A 17,917-nucleotide genomic window follows, 5' to 3' on the forward strand; every position below is an offset into this window, starting at 1 on the left:
TCTCCATAATGTTCTTCATTTTATGAAGAATCTGTCTTTCCACAATGATCTCCAGAGGTTCCAGAGGAGTCCCCAGAACAGAGCAAGCCTTTTTTATCAGCTTGTTGAGCTTTTTTAAGTCCCTGGCTCTGATGCTGCTTCCCCAGCAGATGATGGTAGAAGAGATCACACTTTCCACAACAGACTTATAGAAGATATGCAGCATCTTGCTGCAAACACCAAAGGACCTAAGCTTCCTCAAGAAGTACAGTCTGCTCTGTCCCTTCTTGTAGATGGCTTCACAGTTGCATCTCCAGTCTGTTGTCCAGGTGAACACCGAGGTATTTATACTCCTCCACCACCTCCACTTCTTCTCCCATGATAGAAATAGTTTTTGACTTATTCCTGTTTCTCTTAAAATCTACAATCATCTCCTTTGTTTTAGTCACGTTCAAAATGAGATGATTGTTTCCACACCATGCCACAAAGTGGTTTACCACCTTCCTGTACTCAGCTTCTTGTCCATCTCTGATCCACCCCACGACTGCAGAATCAACCGAGTATTTCTGCAGATGACAGGAGTCTGTCTTGTACTGGAAGTCTGAGGTGTACAGAGTGAAAAGGAATGGTGAGAGTACAGTCCCCTGTGGTGCTCCTGTGCTGCTGATTACCTGGTTAGACTCATAACCCTTGAGTCTCGCAAACTGTGGTCTGTTTGTCAGGTAGTCTTTGATCCAGGAGATTGTTGAGGCCTCCACCTGAGTCTTCTGAAGTTTCTGACAAAGCAAATCAGGTTGAATTGTGTTAAATGCACTGGAGAAATCAAAGAACATGATCCTCACAGTGCTACTGGCTTTGTCCAGATGACAGTGGGTTTGTTGAAGCAGGTGTATGATGGCATCTTCAACTCCAACTCCACAGCGATAAGCAAACTGAAGAGGGTCCTGATGGTTTACTGTTTGCTTACTCAGGTGAGCCAACAGGAGTCTCTCTAGGACCTTCATGATGTGAGATGTCAGGGCAACAGGTCTACAGGTCCTTCTCAAAATATTAGCATATTGTGATAAAGTTCATTATTTTCCATAATGTCATGATGAAAATTTAACATTCATATATTTTAGATTCATTGCACACTAACTGAAATATTTCAGGTCTTTTATTGTCTTAATACGGATGATTTTGGCATACAGCTCATGAAAACCCAAAATTCCTATCTCACAAAATTAGCATATCATTAAAAGGGTCTCTAAACGAGCTATGAACCTAATCATCTGAATCAACGAGTTAACTCTAAACACCTGCAAAAGATTCCTGAGGCCTTTAAAACTCCCAGCCTGGTTCATCACTCAAAACCCCAATCATGGGTAAGACTGCCGACCTGACTGCTGTCCAGAAGGCCACTATTGACACCCTCAAGCAAGAGGGTAAGACACAGAAAGAAATTTCTGAACGAATAGGCTGTTCCCAGAGTGCTGTATCAAGGCACCTCAGTGGGAAATCTGTGGGAAGGGAAAAGTGTGACAGAAAACGCTGCACAACGAGAAGAGGTGACCGGACCCTGAGGAAGATTGTGGAGAAGGGCCGATTCCAGACCTTGGGGGACCTGGGGAAGCAGTGGACTGAGTCTGGAGTAGAAACATCCAGAGCCACCGTGCACAGGCGTGTGCAGGAGATGGGCTACAGGTGCCGCATTCCCCAGGTCAAGCCACTTTTGAACCAGAAACAGCTGCAGAAGCGCCTGACCTGGGCTACAGAGAAGCAGCACTGGACTGTTGCTCAGTGGTCCAAAGTACTTTTTTCGGATGAAAGCAAATTCTGCATGTCATTCGGAAATCAAGGTGCCAGAGTCTGGAGGAAGACTGGGGAGAAGGAAATGCCAAAATGCCAGAAGTCCAGTGTCAAGTACCCACAGTCAGTGATGGTTTGGGGTGCCGTGTCAACTGCTGGTGTTGGTCCACTGTGTTTTATCAAGGGCAGGGTCAATGCAGCTAGCTATCAGGAGATTTTGGAGCATTCATGCTTCCATCTGCTGAAAAGCTTTATGGAGATGAAGATTTCATTTTTCAGCACAACCTGGCACCTGCTCACAGTGCCAAAACCACTGGTAAATGGTTTACTGGCCATGGTATCACTGTGCTCAATTGGCCTGCCAACTCTCCTGACCTGAACCCCATAGAGAATCTGTGGGATATTGTGAAGAGAACGTTGAAAGACTCAAGACCCAACACTCTGGATTAGCTAAAGGCCGCTATCGAAGCATCCTGGGCCTCCATAAGACCTCAGCAGTGCCACAGGCTGATTGCCTCCATGCCACGCCGCATTGAAGCAGTCATTTCTGCAAAAGGATTCCCGACCAAGTATTGAGTGCATAACTGTACATGATTATTTGAAGGTTGACGTTTTTTGTATTAAAAACACTTTTCTTTTATTGGTCGGATGAAATATGCTAATTTTGTGAGATAGGAATTTTGGGTTTTCATGAGCTGTATGCCAAAATCATCCGTATTAAGACAATGAAAGACCTGAAATATTTCAGTTAGTGTGCAATGAATCTAAAATATATGAATGTTAAATTTTCATCAAGACATTATGGAAAATAATGAACTTTATCACAATGTGCTAATATTTTGAGAAGGATCTGTATAGTCATTGAGGACTGATGGGTGAGTTTTCTTTGGTACCGGAACAAGACAGGAGGTCTTCCACAACAACAGAACCTTCTTCTGGGCCAGGCTAAGGTTGAAGAGGTGCTGCAGAATCCCACAGAGCTGCTCTGCACAGGCCTTCAGGACTCTAGGGCTGACATGATCTGGACCTGCAGCCTTATTCCTATTCAGTCTCTCCAGTTGTCTCTTCACCTGACTTCTTGAGACACACAGGTGGAAGGGGGAAGCAAAGGAAGCATCGGCATCTTCTGATATGGTTGAAGGCAAACATGTAGAAGCAGAAGGGTTTAGGGCTGAGGTGGAAGATAAAAAATGTGAGGTGTTACTGGACAGCTGTGGGTCCTGTGGGTCAAAGGAAGATGGAATGTCTGTTTGGCTGTGAGCAGGAGAGGAGGATGTGAAGCTTGTTTCTGAACTGAACCTATTGAAGAATGTGTTCAGTTCATTGGCTCTGTCCAGACCTCCATCGGTCTGATCATCCTTCTGCTTGAAGCCGGTGATCTTCCCTGTCCACACATCTCTGATATTGTTTTGCTGGAGCTTGCTCTCCAGCTTCTTCTTGTACACCTCCTTGCTGTCTCTTATCTTGACTTTAAGTTGCTTCTGTATAATCCTCAATAATTCTCTGTCTCCCTCTCTGAAGGCTCTTTTTTTCTTGTTAAGCAGGTCCTTCAGGTCATTGGTGATCCAAGGTTTGTTATTGGGGAAGCATCTCACGGTTCTGGTGGGGATGATGTTATCCACACAGAAGTTTATATAGTCGGTTACACACTCAGTCAAGGCATTGATGTCCTCTCCATGTGGCTGGCACAGTGAATCCCAGTCTGTAGCCTCAAAGCAACCTTGCAGAGCTTCTTTAGCTTCCTGTGACCATTTTCTCACAGTCCTCTTTATTACAGGTTGCCTCTGAACAAGGGGCTTATATTTCGAGCAGAGAAAAACAAGATTGTGATCTGATTTGCCTAGAGGAGGTCTTGCTGTAGAGATGTATGAGTCCTTGACATTTGCATAAAACAAATCCAATGTTTTGTTTTCTCTGGTAGAGCAGCTGACAAATTGTTGAAACGTTGGAAGTGTAGCAGAGAGTGAAGCATGGTTAAAATGACCAGAAATTGCCACAAAAGCATTGGGGTTTTGTGTCTGTAGCTTAGCAACAACTGAGCTGATGGCATCACATGCAGTGTCAGCAACAGCGGAAGGTGGAATGTAAACTGTTGCCAAAATAACACTGGTGAACTCTCTGGGTAAATAATATGGATGAAAACTTACTGCCAACAGTTCAATATCTGGACTGCAGAGTTGACACTTCACAGTAACATGTCCTGGATGACACCATCTGTTGTTCACAAATACTGCCAGTCCACCTCCTTTACATTTGCCGCTCCTCTTTAAATCTCTGTCTGCTCGTAAGGTTAAAAAGCCCGGCAGAGAGACACTGGAGTCGGGGATATGATCCTGCAGCCATGTCTCAGTAAAACACATGATACTGCATGCCCGGTACTCTGGCTGGGTCCTTTGTAGGGCTTGGAGTTCATCCAACTTGTTTCCCAACGATCTCACATTGCCCATCAAAATCGACGGAAGAGATGGTTTGAACTTCCTCCTTCTCTCTCTTCTCTTAGCTCCTGCTCTGCATCCACGGCGTCTCCTTTTCAACTCATCAGGGATTTGGGGTTGTAGCTGAAGTATTATTTGAGCTTTTGAGATATTAATCAGCTGCTCCCGGTTGTAAGAAACAACCCCGTTGCCATGGCAATGCATCATAACAAATGTCCAAAAATAGAAAGTATTAAGAAAAATCCTCCAAGCTGCACAGCATCCAACACTGGAGTGGACAGTCATCCAAAAAAAATCAACTGTATCCACCACAAGAGGAATAGTTCCCAAAAAAGAATAAATCAGAATCAAAAGTAACAGAGCTACTCCAACCTGCTGCCACCTTGAGCGGCGCAATTCTAGAACTAGAAAGCATGCAATTTTAATATAAATCAGTGCAAATACTCCGCATTAAAAAACTTTTGTCCTTTAGAAAATTAAAGAAAGAACAAACTCTGGAAAAATCTGATGTTTTTCCATACTCAGTTTTCTTTTTTCCTCACTTATCCATAAATCTTTTTAAATGTCAAATGTTTTGGTCCCAACACAATTATTCAGTTTCAAGGTAGAGATTAGATAATGATCTTAATGATCTGATAACTTCACCAATGTTTAGTGTCGGCGATTTTTGTGGGATCTTTTAGACAAATGTGTTTAGATAAATAATAATTCAAAAGATCTTGTTAATAGGATAACATTGGATCCACAAATCATCCATGGAGGTCCAACTTTCTCTCTGACACACGTGGGAAAATCACAGATGCAGAAAAAGCATTTCCTCTTAAAACCTAGAAATCAGTGCAACGTCTCCAAACAATGAGCAGGTTTTTTTTTTTTTTTGTCATGTTATGTTGCAAGATGCTGACAGTAATGCCTAACACGTGATGAGCAGTACCCAGGCTAATGCAATCCAAGCAAACCCCCTGCAGTTCCCCTTCTCTCACACCACTGTCATGGAATCAAACACTCTGTGTGTCTTCTGCATAAGACACAGCCAGCCGCTGCAAGCATGTTGGACATGATCAGTTCTACACAGATCCCATTCTTCTGATGAAGAAATTTACATTACTTTAAATTTACTTGGATATTTTTTTGCCTTGAGAAAATGTCCAAACCATAACAGATACACAGTGCCTTGCAAAAGTATTCATACCCCTTTAACAACGTTCTGTGTATTTTATTGGTATTTATGTAATAGTGCAACATAAAGCACTGTACAAGTAAAAATCTGAAAACTGTGGCATGCATATTCAGCTTTGTAGAGCCACTATTAACCACATTCTCTTCTTCTTTGCAATATACCTCAAGCTCAGATTGGATGATGAGCATGTGTGATCATCATACAATCATTCTCAATTAGATTTATGTGTGGACTTTGACTGAGCCATTCTAAGACTTGCATATGCTATGGTCTAAACCATTCCATTGTAGCTCTGGCCTGTATGTGCAACATTGTTGTCAAGCTAGAAGGTGAACCTGTAATCAAGTCTCCAACAGGTTTTTTTCCAGGATTGACCTGCATTTAGTTCCAGCTATCTTTACATCGACTCTGACCAGGTTCCATGTTTCACCAAGTTCACGGTGGGGATGTTGGTTTCAGTTTGGTGTGCAGTGTCAGTTTTCTGCCTCACATGGTGTTTTGCCTATAAGCAAAAAAGTTACATTTTGGTCTGATCTGACTAAAGCACCTTCTCTCACATGGCTGTATGTTCCCTACTTGGCTTGCAGCAAACAGCACTTCTTATGGCTTAGTTTCAACAAAAGTTTTTCTTCAAGCCACATGGAGTCTAGATTTGTGGGGTGCACAAGTAACACTTGTCTTGACAACAGATTCTCACACCAGAACTGTGGATCTTTGCCGCTCCTCCACAGATGCTGTGGGCCTCTTGGATACTCCTCTGGTAAATGTTCACCTTGACTGCCTTGTCAGTGTAAGTGAGCAACCCAGTCTCGTCTTGTTTGCAGTTGTGTCTGTTTCCTTTATCAGATAATGGATCGAACGGTGCTCATAGAGATCTTCAAGGCTTAGAATATTGTTTTATAACCTAAACTTGCTTTAAACGTCTCCACTACTTTATCCCCGACCTGTCTGCTGTGTTTTTTTTTTTGCTCTTGGGGATCCTGTTTGTTCACTGACATTCTCTAAGAAACCTCTGAGGCCTTCACAGAACAGTTGGAGTTATCCTTATTTACTAATTAAGTGACTTCTGAAGGCAGTTGGTTGCACTGGATGTCATTTAAGGAAATGACATTAAAAAGGGAGTGAATATATTTGCATGTCACCCATTTTAGATTTTCATTAATAAAACGAAATAATTTAAACCCACCTATCCTTTTCCTTGCACTTCACAGTTGTGTGCTGGTCTATCACATAAAAACCCAAAAGAAATACATTGAGATTTTTAGTTGTAATGTGAAAACATGTGAAAGGTATATGAAACATTTTGTAAAGCATTATAGATGTAGAAATTTAAATGCATTCTTGGAAAAATTCTTGTGAACAAAAATTTAAAACAAAATAAAAAATTTGAAGGAGTGGAAGAAATTTATAGATTGCATTTCTGTTTAACTACCATTTTAGTACAAATACAGTATATAGCTGAGAATGTGAATAATGTCATCTTACAGTCATATTCAATAAATTAGAATATGTGTTCTGATGAGGCTCGTTTATGAGATTAAATGTACCTTCTGAAAATAACAATCTTTAAGCAGGAATTAAACATACTTTTCATTAAGCCACGTGTTTAGGACAGAAATTAAAATGTTTCAATTGGTCTGATACAATATTTTAATCTTTAATGTCCTGTTTTTATTAGTTGTTACCTGAAAATCATCATAATCAACAGAAATAAAGGCTTGAAAATATCAGTCTGTTGAGGTTTTTCAATAATATCCTACTTTATTTATTGTGTCTGTAGATCTCTAACTTCTACTGTTTACAGTTACACAAATCATAGTTGCTTGTTGTCCTCTGCAGGAAACAGAAATTAACCCGTTTTAGGAGACTGCTCTAAGCTTATGTGAGATGGCTGCGATTAACAGTTGACAGGTTAACCACAGTCTGCATGTGCACCATGATGGCTGCACGTGTCACATCCTGCCCCGGCCTGAGCAGAGAATCACAATTAACGCATCAAACAATTATAGAGCAGTAACTTACTGCAGTTCATTTTAAATTAAGATCCATAATATTTGTAGCTTCAACATTCAAACCACCAAAGAGTTTTCCTCTCTGCTTTTGCTTTCGTCATGTTTACCTCTGAGACTTTTGTGTTCTCATACTCCTGCAGCTGCTGCTGGAAGCCATAGTTTGGGCCGACAAATGAGCGAACAGCTTTGACTGCAGAGAGACACTCCTCCCAGCTGCAGTGGGTGACGGTCATCAGGTAGGCCACCACCATGGTGGTACTGCGTGACACACCTGCAAGGCTACAGTAACATAAGAATAGTGTAACTCAGCAATCCAGGAACTGAGATTGTAAACACCCTCAGGTATGGCAATGAGTAATTACTGAACTGGTCAAACACTCAGCATGATCATTCATGTCACAGTGCTTCATTGATTCATAAGCACTGCTTTAATAATAAAACAGAGTGCTCTGGAATGAGCATACAACAAACAACTGTAGCAAATTCTTTCAAAAAAAACAAAAAACCTGGGTGCACATTTTTAAATTCATTGTGGATTTTATCACATCCAGACTGGCACAAAGTACCACGCACCACAACAAGCGCCTGGCATAATCCTGGACGGACATTTGATTACTCCGTTTGGCGACATTCATAGAGTTGTTTTAAATGGACTGGTTTCCTATTTTCGACCCTAGCTTTTGTATCCAGTTTGTGCATTGCATCATACAATTATATTAAACAGTTGATAAAGCACCCATTAACAACAACTGTCATCAAGGTATAATACATTATAGATTTATTTACAGAAATATTTAACAAAATCAGACCAACTGACAGAAATAACATGAACTCCAATTTTGTTCTAGTTGTAATAATGAACTCAAACTCAGTGTTTACTGCCAGTTGATAACAGGTTATCTATCTAAAAAGCCCAACCTATTGCATTAAGTCTATATCTATGCAGCAACCCCCCCTCCTGAGCAACCACTCCCTTTTAACAGGAAGAAGCCTTCAACAGAACCAAGGTCAGTGTGAACAACCATCTGCCTCAAGCAACTGAGGGCCTCAGAGGATAGAACAGAGAGAAGCACTGATCCAGAAGTACTTTTCCTTCTGGCTGCATGAAAAACAGAACCAGAGGATGTGCATCATCTAAAGAGAGACCATGTCCATGTGCAGAACTGCAAATTATAGACAAGCTGTTTTAGAGGAGGGGATTTTATCTTCTTTGACATGCTCTCAGGCTTGAGCATTGGTAGCTCAGCTCCTGGGCTCTTCCTGATCATCCCAGCCACTCTACTCTGAACTGAGGTCCATAGTTTGGGTGAGATGGTGGAAACTTGGACACAAGGGGGTGTTCTAACCACACAATGATCTGCTGGTTTTGGAATGAATAAAACAGGCTTTCAGAAAGTCTTACAAATGGCTGTGTCTGGCAGGACCTTTACCCAAATATTGAAGGTATATTTATATATTGGAACGTGTACATATAGCGTGGATAAGAGTAAACCGACAATTATTTCAAACTGCTTGTAAAACACGTATTAATCCAGTTTAGATGTATTTTAATCAAAGAGGTCAGTCTATGGAACAGTCCTGACTATAAAATGAAAACATTCAAGCCAATTTATATGTTTAAAAACTGAAATATTTTCAATGTCACAAAAATATAATTTTGCTGAGTAGCAGATCGGGTTTTGTTTTCAACTGTTATTATGATATTGTGATTTAATAGTACAGCTGTGTTGGACAGCTCAAAAGAACTGGAAATGTCAATAATTTTGTGTTGATAGTGGGCAGATATTATAAGCCATTGCTAATTTCTGCTCCTTTTCATTCATTATAAATGCTGTTGTTGCATTTGATTGACAAAAATGGAAAAAATGGAAATGGAAACTTGTGCACCCAAGTCTTGTTTTAATTGAAGTTGTATGATAATTATACCTTGGTAAAAGAAGGGTTTATATGCATTATCAAAAGGCCAAAATAAATAGAACATTCATGCCCACTATGGGTGGATGTACCCTTTAGACCTAAAGGCCATGTCACTTATTGAAAATGCCTTACACCAGAAAGAGTATTTTTCATAACCCTTATTTAGAGGGACGACTTGACACTCTCAGCTACCATGAGGAAGCTGGTCAAATCTCAGAAACCTACCAGTGAACCAAACAGGCTCCACCGTTGAGGCGACACTCGTGGATGAAGGCGATACACTCTTTGAAATGCTGCAGTCTGGAAGGGAACACATGAGCAACATGGACCAGCAGAAAAATATGCAAGACTGTGCAACATGCAATACATGCAAACAAATGTCATAAAAATAAAAAAATAAAAAATAAAATACAGCGGCTCATGAATTATGGGAGAGAAGCTTCTTGTTTGTCAGTGATGCAGGTTGTGGAGCTAAAAACGGGTTACATTTTATGGGATCTGAGAAAAGACACCTTGAACTGAAACTCCTGTAAAGGCCAGAGCAATGTGCTTCCAATGTTTCAGAAAACATGATGGTGTCTCAATGGTGGCATTAGAAACTGCAAATGCACTGAGTGGCTTACAGATTATCATGAAGTTGTTTTAATAGATTTCAGTCGTTTCTTAGAAACTGCTTGTTGGTAGGTTTTCTTTTTCCGTTTCTACAACTCCACTCATATGATAGAACTGTTGGCTCTGCTTAAACAGAGTTTGTGGTAGACGAGGGAACTGACAGCAGGGTCAGACAAGGGAAGTAGCCGTCTATATTTTCTTTATGCGCAAAATGACACCACTTTCAAGCTTTGATATAAATACAACAAAATAAAATGGCACCAATACAGAGCTGATGTAGTAGTGTGACAAATACTCCTCGGACATCTTGTGTATTCACAGTCTGAAAACAATGATATCCTTTAGTTTCTGCATAATCAAGAAGTGCATTGCTGATAACGCCGTCTCTGGAGGAGCAGATGCTGGTTACTCAACAGCAGACTCAGTAACAGACTGGATCTAAAATAGACTGACTGTCGCTTTTTCTTTTTTTTCTCCTCCTTGTGATCCGAACTCTTCTTTAAAATGTCTTCCTCAGCACTTCGCTCTGTCCTCCTAGCACCGAGGTTTCCGGCGGTGTTGTTCGATGTGCAGAAAACTGACTTGTGACAGAGAAGTTTGAGGTTTTAATAAAACCAAAAAAAAAATAGAGATTAAAGCTGCTATATGTATGAAATGCAATATAAGCTTCTGCAAATCTGTGGTATAGTTCATGCTGATTTGCCTTTTTTCTTAAATTACAATGGTCTGTTTAGCACCAGCTTGGACTTCAGAACAAATGATTTCTGTGCATTAAAAAGAAATGTTCATGAAAAACAAAATGAGCTTCCAATGCATGAAGAAATATAAAGAGTAGCATATATTGCAGTTTTGCCGTCACTCTTAAGCCAGATAAAGTAAGTAGCCTATCGGAACAGTAATGTTGTTCTCTGTTGTCTACCAAACACATAAGAGGGGCCATCAAGTCTGACCGTAGGGGGCCCCTGTGTGATGGTAAGCGTGGCGGGACGGCAGTTGGCCTCACCCTCTCCTCAGTCAGACCAGTGATTGTGACAGAGGGGGCTTATTATAAAGGCCTGGGTGGTCGAAGGAAACAGCCAGATGTCACTGGGAGGTTTCCTTCCTCTGTCGCCGGAGGGAAGGACGCCTGATTGCGACAGTGGAGGTCAGACAACCCCACCACAGCACACCACACCCCACCCCATCCCAGCCCAATCAACAACAGCCAAACAGCCACAACAGTTAGAATCTCATTAACCAAGAGTTTCAACTAAAACAAGTTCCTCTTCAGACCCCAGATAACTTCGGCAGCTGAACCGACTAACGCTGTGCAGTAACTGAGGTTAAAATGGAGAAAACTCAGATTTTTTTTAACCTAATAGAATCAATTCTTTTAAGCTGTCAGGGCCTCACAGGATATAATGCTTCAGAAAAGCTTTCAGCCACTCTTGACACATCAGTGCTGCTGGCAGAAACATCACCGATAACCTATAAATAAAAAATCCCAGTGCCCTAAACAGAGAGCGTTTCTAAAACTCTGAAACACATCGCAAAATCAGTCATCAGTGTGCACCGCAACAAAGACGACGGCTTATTAATCCTCTAACTGTTTGTGCACAGAGTGTAATTAAGAGTTGAAACGAACAGTGTCATATGAAGTCACAGACCTCATAGAAAGAAGCATTACTGCTATGACTAGTGTGATTTGATAGCAGCCACTGCTGAGAGTGGAGGTGCTGCTCATATCTCTGTCAACACTCCACCTGCCTGCTGAAGACACAGCAGTCCATTTGCCTTGAAAACACACAAACATAGAAGATCTAACGTGTGGTTAGTTTAACTGTTACTAGAGAGGCAAAGTTTTCGTTTCAGGCTCTACTTCTTTGGAACCGGGTCGTAGTACGGGTCAAAGACACCTCTTTCATTGCAATTATCAATGGAGCAAAATACAGGTACGTCTAAGTAAATTAGAATGTGCGTTCTGATTAATTCAGGTTTGTCAGATTAAAAGTATCTTTTGAAAATAATAACCTTTAAGCAGGTATTAAACATACTTTTCATTAAGCCCACATATCTGTATTCAAAATGCTTTTTATTGGCCTGATTTAATATTCTGATTAAATGTCATGTTTTCTTTGGCTGTAAGCAGAAAACATCATAATTAACAGAAATAAAGAAAAGAAAGTAAGAAAACATAATTCTGTGTGTGTCATTAATCTATATAATGTGTTTTAGTGAATAGAGTTACTAAAATAAATGAATTTTTCAATAATATTCCAATTTACTGATAAATTTTAAACTTTTTGGTTTTTCTCATCACAATAAAATACCTGTCTAGAATATTGAGCACTCCTTGAAAAAACATTCAAAGAAAATATTTATTGAAAGAACCAGCCTTGGTAGAAAACAGAAAATCAAATTCTCATTGGGAGTACAAGAAGAAAAACTGGGGGAAATCTGAAAAGACAACGTGTTCTGTTCTGTATACGCAGAACATTTGAACTGAACCGCACTATGATTTTAACTTCCTGTTTGGTAAATACTCAAAGCATACAATTCAAAATAGATAAAATGATCAAAAAAACTATTATCCTGTAGGATTTGTATTTTAAATCAGCCTAAATAATAAGCAGCTGAATGTCTTTCTTGTAAACAACAAAATGGTGTAGTAGCCTTCCTTCAGCCAGCTGACCAGCAGTGTGCAGCAACAGGTGATGGATCCACACTGTTATACAAAGATCCATACATTTTATTGAATGGACTTTAAACAATAAAAACAGAATACTACTACTACTACTACTAATAATAATAATAATAATAATAAAAATAACACCTTTCCTTTACAATCTCTTTAAATGAGACAATGTCACAAGAATAACCTCACATGACATCTTAGCTTGTGGCATTATTAGCTGCAAAAGCAGCGTATGAAGATACTGAATCTCCATCGAAAGCAAAATGATTGGGTGACGCAACATGAATGTACATATAAACAAAAAAGCTGGAAAACATTCAAGACCACACCTGTTCTTCTCAGAAGTGTACATCTCATGAAGTTCACACTGAGGTCAGACTGTGCAATGCTCAGAGAAGCTGCAAATAACCCAAGGCTCACATCTTAAGACTCCATTAGTACATTAAAGTTGGACACAGTAAAGTCAGAGAGAGAAAAAGTTAATCAAGTACGGTTGTTTTAAAAAGGTTTCTGAGAGAAAGCCTCTTCTCTTTAAAATAAAACACAGTAATACAGATTAGATTTGCAAAACTGCTTCTAAACAGACCACAGGCCTTAGGGAACAATTATTTCCTTTCGATAAACAAACACATATTTGAGATATTTAGTAACAACCCAGAGCACCGAGTTTGGTAAAAACTCGGTGCTCTGGGTTCAGCAAAAACACCTGACATTAACTAAAACATGGTAGTGGAGAACTCATGGTTAGGGTTTGCTGTACTCTCACAGCACAGTCAAGAAGTGACCATTACATCCTCTATATACCCAAGCATACTTCCGTAAAATGTGAAGACATCTGTTCAAAAGATGATGGTTAGTTCAAACTAGGTCAACAAAAACAGCAGGGAGGGTGGAAAAAGAAACTAACCAAGGTCCACCAAAGTCCAGAACTGAACCTGACTAAAATAATGCATTTAGATCTTCTAGAGCTGCACATAAATGAATGTCCGCATACCTCAAGGAACTAAAGGACCACTGGAAAAAAAAAGGTGGGCCAATCATGTGAGAGACTGATAAGTTATTTAGGAGAACAACTAATTACATTTATTACTGTTAAAGTCACCTTTTACTCCTTGCTTTGGCATTTTCACCCAGTATCTGTTAAATGAATAACGAGACACTGTAATATGCCATGTCTCTTCATCTGAAGTAGTTTACCTCATTTTAAAAAAAAAATTTCTCCAATATATCATAATATGTTGAACATGAGAACTTAATAAATAAGCTAATAAAGCTGATTGGAATTAAATTAAATACTGCAGGAAATTTTTCATTAAATGTATCTCCATTACAGAGATGAATAATTCAGAGATGAATTATTAAAGAAGGATGACCAGTATTTCTTTCATTCTAACACTTAATATTAACCGAGCCAGTCATGGCGGTAAATACAAACAAAAAGCAAGCACCGATGACTCTAAAAATAAGTCAATTTGCTTACTCACAAGTTCTGGCTGGAAGCATCAGCTGCATGAATACAAAGGTATGTAATGTCCTGTAAAACAAGGATAAAAACAGTGAACTGCAGCATTCTGATTGTGATTATGGTATATTTACATCTCTGTTTAATCTGCTCTACTGTGGGTTATTTATCATGAACTTTGATTTTTTTTAGTTCAACTAAACCAGCAGCATAACATCTGACATTTTAGTTTCTGCCACAAACTCTCAATCGAAGGTCACTTGCTCCCCCTGCTGGCTAACAGGTTGAAATGCACTGTATTAAGAGGCACAGCCTTTACAAAACTTGCCAGATAAAATTTTCCACAGGAAGCACTGGTCTGATGCATTAAAAACACAACACGAAACAGCAAAAAATACCCCCTCACACACACACACAGCCCCCAGGCTGGTTTCTTCACTAACCTCATACACCGGCTTAGCATTGTTGTACACAGAAAGGATGTGGGTGATTCCGTTTTTGGAGAGACTTTCTCTGTTTTCCGAATCTGTGACAGGAAAAACAAGAAGCACATCAATCAGGCAGTTGTTTGATTTATGTTTAATTGTTGTCAGCTTAACAGTACGTTTTTCTTTCAGAAAAAATTTGAAGATAGACCGGCAGTTTTCAAAAAATGTGGATTGAATTACACCTAATAACCTTTTCTGAACTGTTTTTGTGTAACAAGTTTCACAACACCAATTGTTACAAAGGCAGTACTGTACAAATTCATCTATGATAGGCCATCATCAGACAATGATCTCAGCTGACTCAGAGACAAAGAAACGCAGTGCCTTGCAAAATTATTCAACCATTGCATTTTACCTATTTTGTTACATTCCAATCTGTAATTTAAATGTTTTTTAAACTTATGTGATGGATCTGAAAAAAATCGTCTACGTTGGTGAAGTGAAATGAGAAGAATATACATAAAAAAAATTTAAACTATAAATTGGCATGTGCATATGTATCCACCCCTTTGCTATAAAGCACCTATAAAGTTCTGGTGCGACCAATAACCTTCAAATGTCACATAATTAGTGAAATTAAGTCCACCTGTGTGCAATCTAAGTGTCAAATGGTCTGTCAGTAAGTTTTCTGAGGCCCCAGAGGCTGAAGCACCACTAAGCAAGAGACATCACACCATGTAGACCAAGAAGCTCTCCAAACAAGTCAGGGACAAGTTGTTGAGAAGTATAAGTCAGGGTGGGGTTATAAAAATTTTCAAATCCATCAGAATACCATTAAATCCATCATTTTCAAATGGAAAGCACATGGTACAACAACAAACCTGCCAAGAGAAGGCTGCCCACCAAAACTCACAGACTGGGCTAGGAGGGCATTGATCAGAGAGGCAAAACAGAGACCAAAGGTAACCCTGAAGGAATTGCAGTTTCACAGGAGAAATGTTCTGTCTGACACAAACCCAACACATCCCATCACCCCCAAGAATAGAGTCAGGTTGGGTCTTGGGCTGCTCCCTCTCCTGGATCGGCTCCCCATCAAATGTGGGGCCTATACCCTCACCACCACACTACCTGCATATTTTTATGGAGAAACCTTGTATACACAAGTGCGCTCACACTTAGACCCACAGGCGTTTAGATTCAGGTGTTAACAGATACACAAATGTTCTATATTGAGCCGCATTTACCACTAAATACGTCTTGCATTGATAAGTACTGTGCACTTTTCGGTAAAAAACTGGTAATATGAACGTTTCTGCAGGTGTAGAAGCAAGCAGAGTGTTCTCTTCTATTCTCTTGATCCTTCTTTCTTTCCCCCATTCTTTTATCCTTCTCTCCCCTTTTCCTTTTTGCACACCTTTCTCTCTTTCATGCTTTTTTTTCCCTTTGCATTTCTGTCTCTGTAACAACTGGAATAATCCCAAAGCAGTTTCTAATAAAGTTTATTTTTATAAATATCAAGCAGAGCTTTAAAGGATTAGCTGTAATGCTCCACTTGTGAAGGTAAATCCTTCGGGCTTTTTCTTGACACTCAGACAACAATTCTGAGCGCTACTCTGCCAGACAGGACACAGGACAAAATAACAGAAAATGTCAGTGTTGATTTATTTATTTATTAACAATTTGTTGTTTAATTCACAATAAAAACAAATAATATACCCTTAAAAGTTGTAAGCATGTTCTTTAAATGAAATGGTGCAAACTCTCAAACAATCCATTTTCATTCCAGGTTGTGAGGCAAGACCGGGGGGGGGGGGTGAATACTATTGCAAGGCACTGTATTTCTTCAAGGTAATGTCGCAGCAAATATCCTGTATCAACATGTCGAATGTGCAGAGAAGTATGATTATTATGATTATTCCATAGACTGCAAATCAGATTAGAGGTGGGGAAAAAACCAAATGTCATTATATGGTATTACTGATATAAAATCATTAGTTATGCAAAGGACAATAACAATTAAAAAAAAGAGGGCTGGTCTAAAAATGTTATTTGTGAAAATCAGCATTTGGTAAGTATTAAACGTATTCTTTTGTTTTTATTTTGCTGTCTGCTGTATCATCCGATAAATCATCAGTGTAGAGGTGGCTTGGTAGATAAACATCTCCACAGCTGGATTAGCTCAGCATATACTTAAATGCCTTTAACTGTTACTGTTGTGATACAACCTGACTAAAATAGAGCCACCTTTGTATTAAAGTTTTTGTTGTAAGCAGACAATCACCACTGCAGTGAAAATCAAGCACATGACACTTCTAAATCTCTGGGTGAGGTGCCCGTTTACTAAGTCTTCAAGCTATTGCTGTCAGACAACATTTCTTTGGCTACCTTCTCCTCACCAGATAACCCCCAGTATAAAATGTTTTTGAGTTTCTGAGTTTAGATGGAAACTATAGACTCTGCTATTAATATTTTCCACTTGAGTGGGCACAGTGTTTTATCTTGATGCCAAAGTTCAGTGTCACAAATGTAACATCTTCACTTTTTGGCAACATTCAGCATCATCCTCAGCTGCTGTTTTTACCCATTTCATCATTTCAGACATTGAAATGACTAGAACTATAGTGAACTACACATCTAAACAAAACTGAAAAGATGTTAAAATGAGGATATGTGCTTCCTTTGTAGTAATCCCTTCTGTGTCAATATTTTACACAAAATAAACAACTTTGACCTGTAGGACTAAAAGCTCTTGCTGAGGCAGTTCTGAGAACAGATTATTTGCAATAGTTAGTCCTGTGTTCTCTTGCTCCTGCAAGCTGGACTAATTTTAGCCGTGGTGCTTCTGCCATCATGTGGGGGGAGCTAAAATTAGCGGACATGCAAATGCCAGAGAAGCTGGGAAGAGGGTGAGTGTCTGGCAAAACCAGCTATCATAAAACTCACATGATCACTGATTCTTATTGCAGTCTTATCAGCAACTTGTTCTAGATGATACTTATCTTAATCAAACACAAACAGAAATCAGTTTGTGACATTGACCCATAAAAAAAGTCAGCTACATGACCAGGGCCTGTATTCACAAAGAATCCTAAAACTAAAAGTAGCTCCTAGTGACGTCATTCTAAGCTTTCATCTTAGCATCTTAGGCCTTAAGAGAGCTCCAAACATGAGGAAATGGAGTAGTGAGGAGGACTTTCGGTGAGCCTAAGTGTGTCTTAAGCAGAGAAGATGGCGGAAAGGCGGAGAGAAATTTTCTGTACTAGAAACAACAGTGAATTAATAAAAAGCAACCGGCTCGACCGTGCAGAGATCCAGCCCCTTAATAGTCGAGTAAATAAGCACACAAACTTCTATAACAATCATATAATTATTAATTCAGAGATAATAAATATAGAGATAAGATAAACCTTATCATAGTTCACTGTTGTTT

General features: G+C 39.5%; 1 protein-coding gene across 1 annotated transcript in view; it reads right to left on the reverse strand.

The window, feature by feature from the left end:
- Positions 1-17,917, reverse strand: part of dusp22a (dual specificity phosphatase 22a) — a 29,951-nt gene that overhangs the window by 4,872 nt on the left and 7,162 nt on the right. The window contains exons 3-6 of the mRNA XM_047364120.1: positions 14,503-14,585; positions 14,082-14,131; positions 9,537-9,611; positions 7,502-7,673 (exon numbers count right to left, since the gene is read on the reverse strand). Coding sequence (XP_047220076.1) covers positions 7,502-7,673; positions 9,537-9,611; positions 14,082-14,131; positions 14,503-14,585 — 380 coding nt within the window. The remainder of the gene's footprint in view (positions 1-7,501; positions 7,674-9,536; positions 9,612-14,081; positions 14,132-14,502; positions 14,586-17,917) is intronic.

The sequence above is a fragment of the Girardinichthys multiradiatus genome, chromosome 4 (genome assembly GCF_021462225.1).
Source record: "Girardinichthys multiradiatus isolate DD_20200921_A chromosome 4, DD_fGirMul_XY1, whole genome shotgun sequence".
Classification (NCBI taxonomy): domain Eukaryota; kingdom Metazoa; phylum Chordata; class Actinopteri; order Cyprinodontiformes; family Goodeidae; genus Girardinichthys; species Girardinichthys multiradiatus.